Source organism: Pogoniulus pusillus, chromosome 1 (genome assembly GCF_015220805.1).
Source record: "Pogoniulus pusillus isolate bPogPus1 chromosome 1, bPogPus1.pri, whole genome shotgun sequence".
Classification (NCBI taxonomy): Eukaryota; Metazoa; Chordata; class Aves; order Piciformes; family Lybiidae; genus Pogoniulus; species Pogoniulus pusillus.
Window position 1 is genome coordinate 16,788,770 of NC_087264.1, and position 16,776 is coordinate 16,805,545.

The 16,776-nt window shown below is 40.8% G+C and overlaps 1 protein-coding gene across 1 annotated transcript in view; it reads left to right on the top strand.

Annotated features, from left to right (window-relative positions):
* The window catches only part of LOC135173188 (uncharacterized), a gene marked incomplete at its 5' end in the record, with an annotated part of 28,503 nt that extends 17,967 nt beyond the window's left edge, over positions 1 to 10,536 (top strand). The window contains 4 exons of the mRNA XM_064142130.1: positions 5,340 to 5,985; positions 7,407 to 7,677; positions 8,660 to 8,810; positions 9,683 to 10,536. Coding sequence (XP_063998200.1) covers positions 5,340 to 5,985; positions 7,407 to 7,677; positions 8,660 to 8,810; positions 9,683 to 9,877 — 1,263 coding nt within the window. The remainder of the gene's footprint in view (positions 1 to 5,339; positions 5,986 to 7,406; positions 7,678 to 8,659; positions 8,811 to 9,682) is intronic.
* Between the last annotated feature and the right edge of the window lie 6,240 nt (positions 10,537 to 16,776).

A 16,776-nucleotide genomic window follows, 5' to 3' on the forward strand; every position in this document is an offset into this window, starting at 1 on the left:
AAATATTTGCATTTTCTAGTCATGAAAAAAAAAAAAAAGTCTGGTAAAAGATCTGTCTTGAGTAGTGTCATGTGGTGCATGCAAATTATTAATGCTTGCAATTTATGTGTGCTTCATCACCTCTCCCCATGCTGTAATTTACCTAGGTAGCTACCACCTCTTGGGTGCAAGTACTAAGCACACCAGGAAAGAAGACACTTTCTATAAAGGCTAGAGAACTTTTTTTACTGAAGATAGCAAAGCGAAGAGCATTTCCAATTTCACTTTGAAGATGTGTAAAGCTGCATCTCGCAGACCACAATTTTTCAACTTATGTCACTGTTACCCAGGAAAGTGCCAAGGGATCCAACTGATAAAAAATGATCCTGTCTTCATTAAACTCAATAAAGAACTGAAGTGATGCTCGTTATTTTTATGTCTTCATATCTCAGCAAGGAGGAAAACTCACACATCAAGGAGACAAACTCACACATATGTGATGCTAATTCAAATGAAAATCAGTTTTGTGAGCAGAACTCCCCCCTCTCCTCATGAGCGTTCTAGTGACTGTACACAGATTGAATTTTATCCTAATTTAACATTCCATTTCTAAATTAATAAATTTCAACTTCCTGGCAGGTGGATGGAGGAGATTCTCCAATAAGTATTGAAAACATGGCATGACCAATGTGTGTAGATTGGGCCTTTTTCCTTCATTGTCCAGCTCTTTCAGACTGGAAGCGCCATTGTTCATCAGACACGCATATATTAATCTTACTAATTTTCTCTGCATTCTTATTGTCCAATCCTCAACAAAGACTATTAAATAACTTCAAAACTATCTGAGGGGGAAGGGAAGACAATGTTCATTTAATTCCAAATTCCAGTTTCTATCATATTGCTGTGCCAATATGCTTGTGGGCTATCTACTTCACACTTAACAAATCTTAGCATTCCTTATAAAAGAACTATACAGATAAAGCTGTTTTATGTATATTTGAAGTAATCTGTGTCTCTATGAACCACAGACCCAGAACAGTTACTGTGATTGCTAAATTGACACAAACCTTGTCATTTCCTGAACTGTGAAAATCATAACAAAACCACTGAACAAGTTGAATGGTTCTGTTGTTGTTGAATATAGCAGTTACTGATTATGCAAGATCTTTTTAAACCTGCTTCAGAATGGTTTGTTCAAAACAAGACAAATGGGTGAGAAGTTGTTTGTGAGTTATTGCTAAATGTACAAATATCATATGGGTCTCTTTCTTCGAAACAAGTCAATGTGTGAATTTGAGCATGATAGACACTGACCTACTTGAAGAACACAGACTTAGGTAATGCAGATTTTCTCATGGTTTTAATTATCCAAAGGACTAAATCACATCTGTTTTGTTATTTCAGTATTTGTGATTTTTATTCCTATTAAAAATCAGTAGAGAGGCAAGATCTGGTTCAATAGAGGCAGAATCTGGTTCAATAGATAAATGATCAGTATGAATCTGGTTAAAGTGGTTTTGTGACATAGTTTTAGAGTGAAACTGTGGTCAGCAAAGAGGTGGGACGGTAAATGGCTCATGGCAATGCAAGGTACACCTACCACACATGCATATGTTCACCATTACAGTTTAAACCTCATGTAGCACCTCATTGCTGTTGCTATAATGAAACACTAGGTAAATACCTTGTTAAAATACAGCTTAACATTATTAAAGCCAAAACAGTAATTACAAGGTCTCATCAATGAAAAAGAAAACAAGAGGCTTATAAGCATTTTGTAACACAGTTCATCCTTGACCACCATGACGTATCATTCACCTAGGCTTTGATGAGTAATATAATCTCTGTGTTTGTGACCTTTTACGGTCAGAATTACAAATAACAAGCAAAAAGGAAAGGGGGGAAAAAAGAAACAAAGAGGGAAAACTAAGAAGGAGAAACTCAAGACAAGGTTTATCCATGTTCCGTCTCCACGTTTATGTTTATATTGACAAAATTAAATGAGTGAACAAGTACAGAGGAAAAAGAGTCATCACAAATGGGGAAATGTATTTCACGTCACCCCTCATCATGGTCTTTATTGTTTACTGGAAACATTAAGTCAATTTGATCCATTAGCATTTTATTCCTATTGGAAAACGTTAATAGAAGCAAGTAGTGCTTTTCTCCATTCCAGTAACTTCAATTTGTGTGAGAGGAGTCAGGAGAAGGAGAAGTCGGTGTGCACATGCTTGCTGCTTGTATTGCCAGTGTTTGTCTGAGGCAGTGAATCACATGCACACAAAATTGAGATACTAAGGGGCCACTTCAATCAGAGCAGGAAACCCATCAGGGAGACATGACTTACCCTCTCAATGACGTGCAATTGCAATCAGATCAAGAAGATACACAAGTAGTTCAGAGGCCATATTCAGGCTGAGGATGTGGAGGATAAAAGTCAAACTCTGGTCAGACTCTGGAGGAGCATGAAGATGCTGTGATGTGTGTCTGTGAGCTCTGTGGGTGCTTCACTTCTGGCATCTGGTTCCAGTGGCTTCAAGCACAACCTCCTGGTTTCCAGTAGGGTCTCAATTACATAGTATTTGTCTAAGCTCCTCCACACTGTCACAGGCAACAAACAGAAAGTCACAGCTACTATTCAAATGGCTGAAGATGTCCTCTCTGTTGGCTAAATTGCAGAGATGATCCTCAGATACTCCATCAGTATTTGTTCTGTTTCCTATTGTTTTTTTTGGCTGGGTCTAATTTTTATCGCATCTGTTTAATGTTTAACAGTGGAAATCAGCAGAAGATGATGTAGCAGTATAAGTAACAGTGTGGGGAAGAGCACAATCAGCTGAATACATCAGAGCTGCTGATTCTGTAAGTAATGCACATGCATTTTTCTTAGAGACTTGCAAATGATGCTTTCTGCTGTCAGTGGAATTTTCATGTTAGGTTAGTTTCATTTATCTGCTTGTGACGTGGTTGTGTGCAGATGCTGCAATGAATTATTCATCAAGCAAACATGCAAAGGACCAGTGGGACCTGCTGTTCTAGGGGAATGTACTTAGCCTGAAATGAGAATAAAATAACCTTTGAAGTCATGGGGGGTTATTAAGTAATCGTTAAAGCAGAATGATGAAATCACTTTTTATGTTGGAAAGAGCCTTCATGGTGACTCAAAGTTAGCAGAATTCCACTAGTGACCAAACAACACATAAACTCTTCTGGTGACCATGGAATTGATAAGGCTGAATTCTCTGATTAGGACCAGGGTAAGTGTAGGGGGTTGATGGAAAGCCACCATTTAAATGTAATTATTGTTTTTATTCCCATAGATGGAGAATTATTTCCTGAATTTCCCATTTGCATATAAAAGGTAGAGCCAAGATTTAATAAAGCCTTTCCAATTTCTTCAGCTTTGAAATGACAACAAAAAAAAATCTATGGCTGAAATTTTCTACTTTCAAAATATTCTAATTAATGTGATAGATATACCTAAAGAGAACAGTATGTGGGGAAAACTTGATGACAATATTCAGTGCCATCTAGCTGCTGGTAGAATTATTCCTTTAATATTTTTTCTAGAGAGCTGTGATACTGGGAAGAGGGTTTTTAAAACAGTCTTTTCTAGTAGAGGTTAAAAACAAAGTCATGCCTAATAGAAAACTGCTGCAGAAACCCCATAATCTGTGCATCAGAAATTCTTTGAAAGTTAAGGTAAGCTTTGTTTGGACACAGAAAGTGGTCATGGACAGACAAAATTTATCCTCTTTTTCACTTCTGTATGTGGTATCACAAATGACTAGAGAAAAGGAATGTGTGAAATGTTAAACCGCAAGTGCTTTTGAAACACCCTCTGTACTCAGGATTGCTTCATTTCTCCACTGTGCATAAAGAGAGGGGGTCTTGTCTGAGAAGAAGCGGGGAAGTTCTGCCTGAAACAGATGCAAGTGGTTGAATCATATTACCAACTAGGGCCGTGCTCCATCTATTGTTTAGCCTGGAGAAGAGGAGGCTCAGGGGAGACCTTATTGCTGTCTACAACTACCTGAGGGGTGGTTGTGGCCAGGAGGAGGTTGCTCTCTTCTCTCAGGTGGCCAGCACCAGAACGAGAGGACACAGCCTCAAGCTGCGCCAGGGGAGATTTAGGCTGGAGGCGAGGAGAAAGTTCTTCACTGAGAGAGTCATTGGACACTGGAATGGGCTGCCCGGGGAGGTGGTGGAGTCGCCGTCCCTGGAGCTGTTCAAGGCAAGATTGGAGGTGGCACTTGGTGCCATGGTCTAGCCTTGAGCTCTGTGGTAAAGGGTTGGACTTGATGATCTGTGAGGTCTCTTCCAACCCTGATAATACTGTGATACTGTGTGATATTGGATTAAGGAGACTAAAGTTTAGATGTGCATGTCATACACAGATCCTAGCAAACATGAGAACACACAGCTAGTGTGTATCGTTGCTATAAACAAAAGAAAAATCAGCATGCTAATAAAAAAAAAATAGTACAGCAACTGACTAATCTCCAAGAATCCTGGAACATGGGCTACCATCAGAAATTCCATCTAAATCTTGATTAAATAACAGGTACTGATATTTATCTTTCATCCTTCACGTCTGGGAATGAATACTGGACTGAGAGAACTTCACCTTGGCAGACATGGGAAAATGCATTCCTGGAAGAGACGGATACAAAAAGACTCTTCTCCCAGGCAACCAGCAATAGAACAAGGGGACACAGTCTCAAGTTGTGCCAGGGGAAGTATAGGCTGGATGTTAGGAGGAAGTTCTTGCCAGAGAGAGTGATTCACATTAGAATGGGCTGCCCAGGGAGGTGGTGGAGGCACCGTCCCTGGAGGTGTTCAAGAAAAGCCTGGATGAGGCACTTAGTGTCATGGTCTAGTTGACTGGCTAGGGCTGGGTGCTAGGTTGGACTGGCTGATCTTGGAGGTCTCTTCCAACCTGATTGATTCTATGATCCTATGACTATATTGGCTGGAAAGGAGTCGTAAGAGCAGAAAAGTTCTAGAAATGTTTATTGCAGAAAAGCCATGAGGGCAAAAACCTTATTTTCATGGATAGGAAAGATGTCTTAACAGAGACTATCATGAACTTTGGCTCCATACTTCCATTGCCAATGAGGAGAAATACCTTTTCAAGGCAATGAAATATTGTGGGCTTATTATGCTTGACATTATAATTTAGCATTTGTTTGAATTCATTAATGACATTTGACACCTTGAATATCCTATGTATATTAGATTGTTATAGCTGCAATTTATAATCTTTATGTTAGCAAACTATTATTCATTACTGTCAAACTCAATTACCATCTGCTCATCTAATGATTGTTTATTTTGTGACAGAATAATTTGAAAAGAAGATGAAGTGTCTCCTGCGCCTCTGTTTACTCCTTACTGTTCTTTGTGCCGTGACCCATTGCCTCCATCAAGATGTTTGCCATGAAGTCAACAGCACTGATCTACACGATGGAACAGAAAACTTGTTAAAATATAACTGTGACAAGCAAGCCTCCAATTATGCAGATTTTGCATTTAGGTTTTACCAGCAAGCTGTATCAGACGAAGCTGATACAAATGTTTTCTTTTCTCCCTTCAGCATCTCTACTGCATTTGCCATGCTGGCTGTTGGTGCTAGGTCAACCACTCTGTCTGAGATTCTGGTGGGGCTGGGTTTTGCCAATCTGACTGAAACTGACATACATCATGTGCATGAAAGTTTTTATAAGGTTTTAGCGGTAACTAACTGCACTGGTGTTAACACCACACTAAATATAGGGAATGCCCTTTTTACAGCTGATGGATATGAACTACAGGAGAAGTTTTTAAAAAACACTGGGAAATTTTATGATGCAGATATTTTTTCTAGCAATTTTCATCAACTGGAAGAAGCTAAGAATCAAATCAATACATATGTGAAAGAGAAAACCAAAGGAAAAATTACTGAATTAATTGATTACCTTGATCCAAGTACTGTATTGGTTCTTCTTAACTACATTTATTTTAAAGGTAAGATTTTTAAAGTGATTTTCCAACAGATTATTTTGATTTAAACAAACAAAAAAATGTAGTGAAATCCTGATGGTTTGTTAGCAGAGTCACTAGAAAAGCACCAAACTGTGCAGGACCTTCCCAATAATGGTTTGGGCTGGTCAAAAGCAGTATATATGATTGCTGATAAATACTGACTGCCTGATCTTGGCCCAGTTTATCTGAAGCTGTAGGCAGAAAAGTCCCACACTAGTGGGACAGGGACCCAGTGCATGCAGTGTCATTGGTTTGAGGATGTAACGACTAAAGATATTTCCAAGACCTCTATGCTGATTTTATCTGCCAGTCAAATTGAGTGGACTGACGTCCTTGCACTTCCAGAGTGTCCAGTAGAAATATTAGGTACACTGCTTGAAAACTCGGTACATAGCATTTGGAGAACCTGTGCTTCTGGGAGCTGGGGTTGTTTAGCCTGGAGAAGAGGAGGCTCAGGTGTGATCTTATTACTGTCTACAACTACCTGAAGGGAGGTTGTAGCCAGGTGGGGGGTGGCCTCTTCTGCCAGGCAACCAGCAATAGAACAAGGGGACACAGTCTCAAGTTGTGCCGGGGTAGGTATAGGCTGGATGTTAGGAGGAAGTTCTTGCCAGAGAGAGTGATTTGCCATTGGAATGGGCTGCCCAGGGAGGTGGTGGAGTCACCGTCCCTGGAGGTGTTCAAGAAAAGCCTGGATGAGGCAGTTAGTGCCATGGTGTAGTTGACTGGCTAGGGCTGGGTGCTAGGTTGGACTGGATGATCTTGGAGGTGTCTTCCAACCTGGTTGATTCTATGATTCTATGAAGCCCTGAAGCATTGGAATGGGCTTCCCAGGGAGGTGGTTGAATAAAAAACCCTGGATGTGTTTAAAAGTTGTTTGGATGCGGTACTTGAGGATATGGCATAAGGGTGAACTTGCAGAGTAGGGAAAATGATTGGACTTGATGATCCTGAGGGTCTTTTCCAACCAGCATGTTTCTGTGATTTCTGTGAGTACATAAATGTTAGGATTCTTTATTCTGCTGATTAATTCCACACGAGGCTGAGTGCAGTCAGCTTGCATCAGGTACTGCCTAATAGGAAAGGGATAACAAAGTACTGTGGTGCAATTCAAATGACACAAAAGGCACAAGTGATGAGAACACAGGGCTACAACAGAAGCAGGTATTATTAATTATTCCATTGACCCTCGCTAACCTTTGGTTGTTTTTTTAGCAAGACAGGACTCACTCACGCTAACTATGCTGAACATATCTCATGGATGAAATGCCTTCTTGTGTGTTATGCAGAAGGTTGAAGTGATGTAGTGATCCTCTTCTCCCAACACCAGCCCTCCAGCATTTTAATGTTTTTTTATGACCTTCACAGGTTTGAACCTAATATCTTCTCTTTCTCCCCTTTAGCTGCTTGGGAAAGATCCTTTGATTCTTTGCGTACGCGCCAGGATGATTTCTTTGTGAACGCACATACACCTGTTAGAGTCAACATGATGCAAAGCGATGCTCATTACAAAAGTTACTATGACGAAGACCTCTCTTGTGAGGTGGTAGAGCTGCCTTACCAGGGCACTGCACGAGCATTGCTAATTCTGCCAGATGATGGAAAGATGAAGCAAGTGGAAGACGCTCTTTCCAAGGAAACTGTTTGCAAATGGAATAGAAATCTTGAGACCAGGTAACTGCGGCCATTTGAGCTAGATTTCTGGCTCAGACACAGGGAGAGGTGAACATTCCAAGGATAGGCCATATAATGGCAACAATGGATAAGTTAATATCATTTCATTGGAGCATCAAGAGCTTTATGCCTAGAAGTACAGCTTGTCCTTTCCCCCTTTTGCTGGCTTCTGCTGCTTCAGCTGTGCCTGCCTGCTGTCTTCCCCCGCTGCTGTTTTGGCTGCTGCTGCTTTTGCTGTTTGACCCCTTCCCCATCTTCCTTAAGGTTATTATGCTTTCTCTAGTAATTTATTTCACTTTATACTGTTATACTTAAACTATAAGAAATACAATTTCATCTTTCCCTGACTTTCAAAAAAAAAATCCATGTTGTGGTGAGCTTATTCTACCAGGGGAGGGATCCACCTTGACCCGGGACAGCAACTTTAGGTAGATGGATTACTATTTTGAGGATGTATCATTATTTATACTGAAAAGTCTCCCCCTGGCTGTAATGTCCCAACTAGGGATTCCCAACACGAGTCAGAGCAGAACATAAATAAATAAGCAACTGGAAGCCCTCTGATCTGAAAGAAGGGAGCATATCATCTTAACAACTGCCTCAAGACTTGCTTGGCTACTTTTTGGTTACCATAGCTCTTAGGTTTTATCCTCCATTTCCCTTCTAGACTTTCCACAATTGGTCTGCTTACTTTTTGTGTCCTCTAAATACAAAACTCTGCTGGCTGTGCATATGGCAGTGGGATGAAAGAATGACAGTGAAGTCAGTTTCTTTTCTCCAAAATCAAAGAGAGAATGTAGGTGCAAGAAGATGGTGCTCCTCTCTGGATGCTGAAATTTCTCTGGGAATACAATTGCAACCATCAAACAAATTAGTGTTCAAAAGAATGCTTTTAAGTGTCACTGTATTGCATAATATCCAGCTTGCTGGATGAAATAAGGCTGCAATGCTTCATTGCTGTTTTGTTTTCTTTGTTCAACAGGTCATTACATCTGCAGTTACCAAAGACTTCTATTACTGGGTCTTATGATGTTAAAAAACTGTTCATGAAAATGGGCATTGCCAAAGTATTCTCTAGCGATGCTGATCTGTCTGGAATTATTACTGGCAAACATGATCTTCAGATTTCACAGGTAGGTGAACAGACATTGCTGGTGATGGGGTGACATTAGGGTATGCTGATCAATTGTACCTAGTGTTTTTTAAGATTTGCTTTCTGGAGCTCCATGTCTTACTGAAGTTGTAGGTAAAACTCACAATGACATGTAGGGGCTTGCTCAGTACTTGAGTTTTTCTACAGAGAGGGTCTGCTGTCCCACCTTTGTATTGTTTTAATATTTCTATTAAAAATCTGGATATTAAGTACATGGAAAAGTTGGACAAGGCTTAAAATCATTTAGTGTCCCTAGAAATATACCTTTGCTATTGTTTATATGTTTGCTTACATGAGATAGTATCAAACAAATGCTAAATAAGGAGTATGCAATGACATTTGTGTTGATTTTCACATTCTCAAAGTTTCCAGGAAACTTCCAGTTTACAGTAGCAAGATTTTACCAGGTCAATTTAAGCTATAATTTCTTGTGGCAAAGATGCTCCTGTTATTAGCATTTAAATAGCAATCTTCCATTAGCCTTAGAATAACAGAGAAAGTGCTGCTAGTGGAAGTTCAAATCATCTAAGAAAATAAACCAGATGATAGCACATGGGCTGTTATTATTCCACTCTACTCAGCACTGGTAAGGCTGCATTTAGAGTGTGTCCTTTTTTGGTTTTGCCCCTCCTCATTCACTCCTGACATGTAAAACACCTTTGTAGGTTGTTGTGCAGTACAATAAAGTTGATCCAGTGGATTTTACCACTCCTTTCTTCTCCAAAATATTCCATAAGAAAAGATTTTATAGCCTGCTTGCTGTCCTCCCTCTCTCTCTCTCTCTCTCTCTCTCTCTCTCTCTCTATATATATATATATATATAAACCAAGATGTTTGCTCTTTTTCTTGCAGGCAATTCACAAGGCTGTGCTGGAAGTTGATGAGGCTGGAACTGAGGCTGCAGGAGCCACAGCCTTGATTGTAAACAGAGGTTTCTTTCATTCTGAGACTGTCAAATTCAATAGGCCCTTCATTATCTTGATTTATGACAAAGAAATGAGCACAATACTCTTCGTGGGGAAAATTGTTGATCCTACTAAGAAGTAATTGCTGACTTAGACATCAGTTTGCACATGTGGGCCATTTAGTGCTGCTAACTACTCACTGATTGAGAAATATTAAGAAGTAAATGAGGAATTTTCCTCCCAACAGCTGACTGTTTTTAAATGTAACACTTTCCCAAGTTGAATAATTTCAATTGTAAATACTTTTTTTTCCAAATTTGCTTTGGAAGATAATCTTTTTGTAAAAGCCTGCTGTTATTTCTACAAGTGAGTTCTCTCTGCTAAGCAGTTTCATCCAGACTGCTTTCAGTTCTGGATTATTCAGCAAAAGCTTTATCCCAACAAGTAACAAATCTCTTACAATTCAATCACACCTTCTCCAGGACGTGCTGATGGTCAGTATTCACCTGATCCCTACAGAGATCTTTCTTGCTTACATAGCCCTTTGCTGACTAGGCTTTTGTAGGTTTCCTTCAGCCAGTCTATTCTTTCTCACATCTTACAGCCCTTTAAGTAGGATGTCTTAAAAAAACAATGACAAAAAAATTAATTAAAAGAAAAAATATCTCCAAGACAATGGACTTTGAGAGACAGTGAATTCAGGCATAAACTGCCAAAGAGCTGTTCTGTGACACCATCCATTAATTATTTCTATAGCCAATGAATCAAATAAATACCATTATTTAACATCCATCACTTAAAGACTGACTCCAGTGTCCTGGTATCACTCTACAAATCTTTCAAAGTCAACAGAACTTTCAGGCATTCTTACTAACATAGCAGCATGTTAGTTACAAAATGTTACTAACATTTTGCAGGCTGTTAAATGGCTCAGACATTTTTCACATGAAGATGACAATTATTTATATTCTCTTCTTGTATGCCTACTTGGATAAAGCCTGTTTGCAAGAGATACACAAACACACAGGAACTTCAATGAAGCACTGGGGTACAGTGCTCAGCCTCACTGACCTCTACAGCAAAGCCTTTATTGCACAACTTCTGTCCCAAGGAAGGCTGACACCTGCTGCAACAGCTGATCTCTCACCACACTGTTTTAACTCATGCCATTGCATATTCACCTCAGGTGAACTTTTTGCAAGTGTAGTTTAGTTCTCCCTGGCAATATGAACATACATGGCTCATGTCTACAGTGGTCCTAGCAACGTGTTGTGAACAATGTGAAGGCAATGCAACCCCCAAATCAACAATAGACAAGCTCACTATCCCAACATTTATCTGCCTCTCTGACCTGTTCTCCCAAACTCGCTCCACTCTGCAGTTAAGTGCTGTATTGAGACCCATCAGTGATATTAGCATGAGTTTGGTGTACAGAACTCTATGTTTCTTACTCAAAGACTTGGAGTCTGCTGCTTTGTACTACTCTCTTTGCTCCAAGCAGTGAAAACACATTGGAAACCCTGAGGTATTGCTTCTGCTGGAGAAAGATGCCATCCTTCAGTGGACTAGGAGATATCATGTCTCTATGCAAAGCAGTGTCTTTTACAGAGCTAAGGTCAATGATAACATGCTGTGGTGTGAGGCAGACCTTTTTGTGGTGTTGTAGAAACTCAATAAGAGCTGGGAGCAGCTCCAGCGAGATCTCATTCTGATAAATCGGTGTACTGGTACTGATTAGAAGGTAGGATGGTGAGATTTTTATCAGAGCAGGCTGGCAGAAGAACAGGTTCTTGGTCTATTGCTAAAGGGAAAGATATTAGGAAAAGTCTTACAGTTGCTAGGACAAAGCAGAGGCTTTGGGAAATAACACGTGGAGCAATTTCCTGCTCCATCTACCTCCCAGTGCTTTGCTTTTGAGAGTGGAGGCAAAGAACTGCAGAAGAGCTGCACCAGGGTTCTTTGCACTAGAGTATGAGTGGCTGAGTCTGGCAAAAGTATCAAAGCAGACACCTTTTAATGTTGGATGGGTTTGAGCGGAAGCTACTGAGGTGTGGGACATCTCCAGCTGAAGAACTTAAGATTGATAGGAGCTGTGATAGGGATCTGGATCTGGAATAAGAAAAGAGATCATCTTAAATTTCTCACAAAGGAAAGGATGAGTGAAAGACAGGAAACAAATTAGTCTTGTGCCATACATATGTCTAAGGCATGAGAATGCCTCTAGTTCACAGTATGGAGACCTGTAGAGCCTAAAGACCAAACCTACCTGGATGATGTTATTCTCAGCATAGTCCTGATGATGTTCATTAGGAATTGGACAATTTTGCCAAGTTTTTTTGGTAGAGAGAAGGGGAATTTTGTCCTAATTCCAAGAAAATCTGACTACATTGGCTTACCTTGAATTACTTGTCGTTGTTGCTTTTGTCTATCTTAATGTGTGCCAGGAAACATCCATCTTCATGCTGTCTTGTTGTATTAAAGGTAAAAAAGGAAATGAAGGATTCTGGTAGACATAAACTAATTTTTTCACGTAGGGACTGTGCATTCATTCTACCTGTGGTAAACATGTGTATTGTAGAGTGTCATTCATCTGTAGTTGATTTTATTAACATTCTTCAGCATTCCACTACAACAAAACTGGCTCCTATTAGGACAGCTTAATCTTACACATGCATTTTCCCAGTTTATGAGACACTGGATTCAAACTAAGCCCTGAAAGAGAACTAGAGCTTCTTTAAACTCTACTAAGTGCCATTGACATGACTTCCATCAGTGACAGCCATCAGAAAGGGATAATACAACTCTGAATGGAGTATATGACCCCACCTATCAGAAACACTTGAGACAAATGACCCTTTGTGGGTGCATTAGCCATGATCTGACATGCTGACAGGAAACCTTGAGAAAAAGGACTTACCTAAAGAGCAGGTATCTAAACTGAGAACCCCTGTAAGGGAAGATGGAGTCGCTGGGCTGTGTCCCTGAAAGGTAATTCAACTGTGCCCTATGAGACCTCAGTGCCAGCCTTCTCCTGGCAGCCTCTGAGCCACGTAGGAGACAGTGAGTTTGTTCTCTTTGACCTTGTTCGTGGTCTGCTGAAACTGTTTGCTAATGGAATAGCATCTGTTAGTAAAGCTCTGTTTGCTCTACTCCATGGCAGAGTCCATGTAATACACTGTCACAAGCCATGAAGCAGTGGAATCACAGAGCTAATGTGATATGTGTCCAACGCATTTTATCTTTCATCTGTAAGAAAAGAGGCTTACTCAATGCCTAAAGGCACAAAGCAGTCAGACAGTCACAGAAACACCAGTTGCTCACATAAGCTTTTTCATTCCATTTTTACCAGTACTTTGGACTTTCTTACTTCCAGCTATGGGATTCAAACCTCAACTCTGGTATCTGGAGAACTTGCCCTTGAATGGACACACCAGTCCTCTATCCACACCTATGTAATTCATTTGGCCCTTGATTTCAAGGAAGTATGAATTCACCCAGATGTAAACCAATCCTATTCTAATCGTTTCATTAGACTCAGTACAACATAAGGCCTTTTCCCTGCATTCACTCATTTCAAGTAGACAACCACTAAGCTCTTAAAACCCAGGTGATTAGGATAGACTACAGAGTCGGTTTTGACTGTGGATTCTGAAAACAAAGAGTACCTATTTTGAGGCAGTCTCAGTGCCTCAAAATCCAGATCATCTTTGACATGAAGAAGCAGATGATATATCCTATAAGCAGCTTGGAGAACTCTCACAGTTGTTAGTCCTTGTTCTCATGGAGGACTTCAACTTACTGCTAAGAGGAAATGATCAGTGACCTGCTACATCACTTGGATACACACAAAGCCATAGGGCAAGATGAGGTTCACACAATGGTATTGAGGGACCAGGCAAAAGCACTCACCAAAACCTTTCCTATCATTTATGAGCCATGCTGCCTAACCATGGACCTGTCAGTTGACTAAAGGTTAGCAAATGTGATGGCCACCTACAGGAAGTGCCAGAAGGAGGACCTGAGGAACTACAGGCCTTTCAATCTGACCTGGATGCTGGGAAAGGCTACAGAACAGAACCTCTTGAGTGCCATCATACGGCATGTACAGGACAACCAGGTGATCTGGCCCAGTTGGAATGGATTTATGAAGGGCAGGTCCTGCTTGACTAACCTGATCTCCTCCTATGACAAGGTGACCTGCTTAGGGGATGAGGGAATGGTTGTGGATGTTGTCAATGTGGACCTCAGTAAAGCCTTTGACACCATTTCCCACAGCATTCTCCTGGAAAAACTGACTGCCATTGGCACGGATGGGTGTGAGCTTTGCTAGCTTAAAAACTGGCCAGGACCTAAGAGTTGTGGTGAACAGAGTTAAATCCAGTTGCTAACCAACCATAAGTGATGGTGCCCAGGGCTGAGTACTGGGGCCAGTTCTGTTTACTATCTTTATTAATGACCTTGATAAGTGGATTGAATGAACAACTCAGTGCTTGAGGGTAGAAAGGCTCTACAGAGTGATTTGGACAGTGTAGGTTTGATGGCCAAGGTCAGTTGGTAGGTCCAACAAAGTCAAGTGGTGGATCGTTCACGTGAGTCACATTCAGTGCTACAGGCCTGGGGAAGAATGCCTGGATAGCTGGCCAGAGGAAGAGGACCTTGGAGTGTTGGCCAATACCTGGCTGAACATAAACCAGCAGTGTGTCCAGGTGGCCAAGAAGGCAAATGGCATCCTGGTTTGTATAAGAAATAGTGTGGCAATTAAAAGCAAGGAAGGGATCATGTCCCTAAACTCAGCTGCACCTTCAACACTGTGTTCAGTTCTGGGGCACTTACTGCAAGAACGCCCTTGAGGTGCTGGAACATGCTCAAAGAAGAGAAACAAAGCTGGTGATGAGTCTGGAGAACAAGGCTTATGAGAAATAGCTGTGGGAACAGGAGTTGCTTAGTCTGGTGTAAAGGAGGCTCAAAGGAGACCTATCACATTCTACAACTACCTGAAAGGAAGTTATAGTGAGGTCAGAATTGGTATCTTCTCCCAGGCAACAGGAAAAAATTTCTTCCCCATAAGGGCTGTAAGTCTGCCCAGGGAAGTGAATGAATCACTATCCTTATAGGTATTAGAAAGTCTTGTAGACATGGTGTTCAGGGATATTTTTCAGTGGTAAGCTTGGCAGTGTGATTGCTAACACTGCCAAATCTCTATGGTATTTTCTAGTCTAAATGACTTTATGACATGAGTCTAGGTAGCTTTCCAAAGTATAAAAAAAAGCTTCTGGCACTTACTCCCTAATCCTGCATTCAGCTTTTGCCTTCAAAGCAAAGAGGCACCAGGGTTTCCTAGCATAAAAAAGTGAAAAAAAAAAATACAAAGACTTTTTTACATGTGACTGTTCCACTGAAAACTATAAATATTCACTGCTGTGGGAGCTAGAATGAGTGCAGATTCTCAATAGGGAAAGGAGCATGAAGATCATCATGGACTATGTATCTTCAAGTCCTTCAATACAACTTTCAAATCTTACCTATTCATTCAACATTCCCTGTGTGGTGCACCTCTGTCCCTACCTGCACAAAGCTATTTTCTTAACATTTAAACCGTACACATGGATGATATCATCCATTCTCTGTAAACTGTTAGTCAGCAAAACTGGTATGGAAAAGTCATAGAATCATAGAACCAACCAGGTTGAAAGAGATTTCCAAGCTCATCCAGCCCAACCTAGCACCCAGCCCTAGCCAGTCAACTAGGCCATGACACTAAGTGCCTCAGCCAGGCTTTTCTTGAACACCTCCAGGGACGGTGCCTCCACCACCTCCCTGGGCAGCCCATTCCAATGCCAATCACTCTCTCTGGCAAGAACTTCCTCCTAACATCCAGCCTATACTTCCCCCAGCACAACTTGAGACTGTGTCCCCTTGTTCTATTGCTGGTTGCCTGGCAGAAGAGGCCAACACCCACCTGGCTGCAGCCTCCCTTCAGGTAGTTGTAGACAGCAATGAGGTCACCCCTGAGCCTCCTCTTCTCCAGGCTAAACACCCCCAGCTCCCTCAGCCTCTCCTTATAGGGTTTGTGTTCCAGACCCCTCACCAGCTTTGTCACCCTTCTCTGGACACATTCCAGCACCTCAACATCTCTTTTGAATTGAGGGGCCCAGAACTGGACGCAGTACTCAAGGTGTGGCCTGACCAGTGTTGAGTACAGGGGAAGAATAACCTCCCTTGTCCTATTGCCACACTGTTCCTTTGTTAAGCTCCCAGTCCCAACAGAGAATAGCTTTAAAAAATAACTGGGTAATTGTGCTTTCTTCAGACTTACAGTTTACATTAAAAAAAAACCCTATAACTCATTCATTTCTTGTAGATTTCCTTGAATATGATTAATACCCTGATTACAGGAACTCTGCCCAGCATTGATCTTGCTGCAAATGACTGATAGCTACTTGTGAAAGAAAACTTCCACGACAAAGGCAGCTTTTCAGTTCAACCCTACCCCTCAAGATGAACTTATTACAAGTGAATTAGCTTGATTTATCCAAATGTGTCTTTAATTCTCTTATTTTTGGCTTCATTTTTTAGTTTCTTTTCCATGAGACATTTGGAAAAAGAATACTTAGGATTTATTAGAGTAGTAAACCAGAACATACCCTCTGTGGTTGGAAAACTTCTGTTAACAGCTATGTAATACTTGTATGGAAGGTCTAAAGGGACTGCTTAACTTATGCAAATATTTTATGAAGGAAAATATTGCTGTATTGTTTACTATATCTCATATAGAAAACACAGATCACATGGAAGATGCTCTGCTGAAGGAAAACAATTGGAAAGGAAAAAATAACAAAGTAAGGTAATTCACTATGTGTTGTAGTTCTCACAATGGCTTGGTCACAGATAGGAAAGAATCTCTGAGTGAGAGAAAACATCTGTGCACAGAGGATATAAAAGATGTAATGAAAAGTGGGTCTTAAAATGCATACAAATGCAAAAGAGAGCATGCTCCTAGACCTATTTAAAGTATGTGGTTCACACAGATGCAGATTCTTT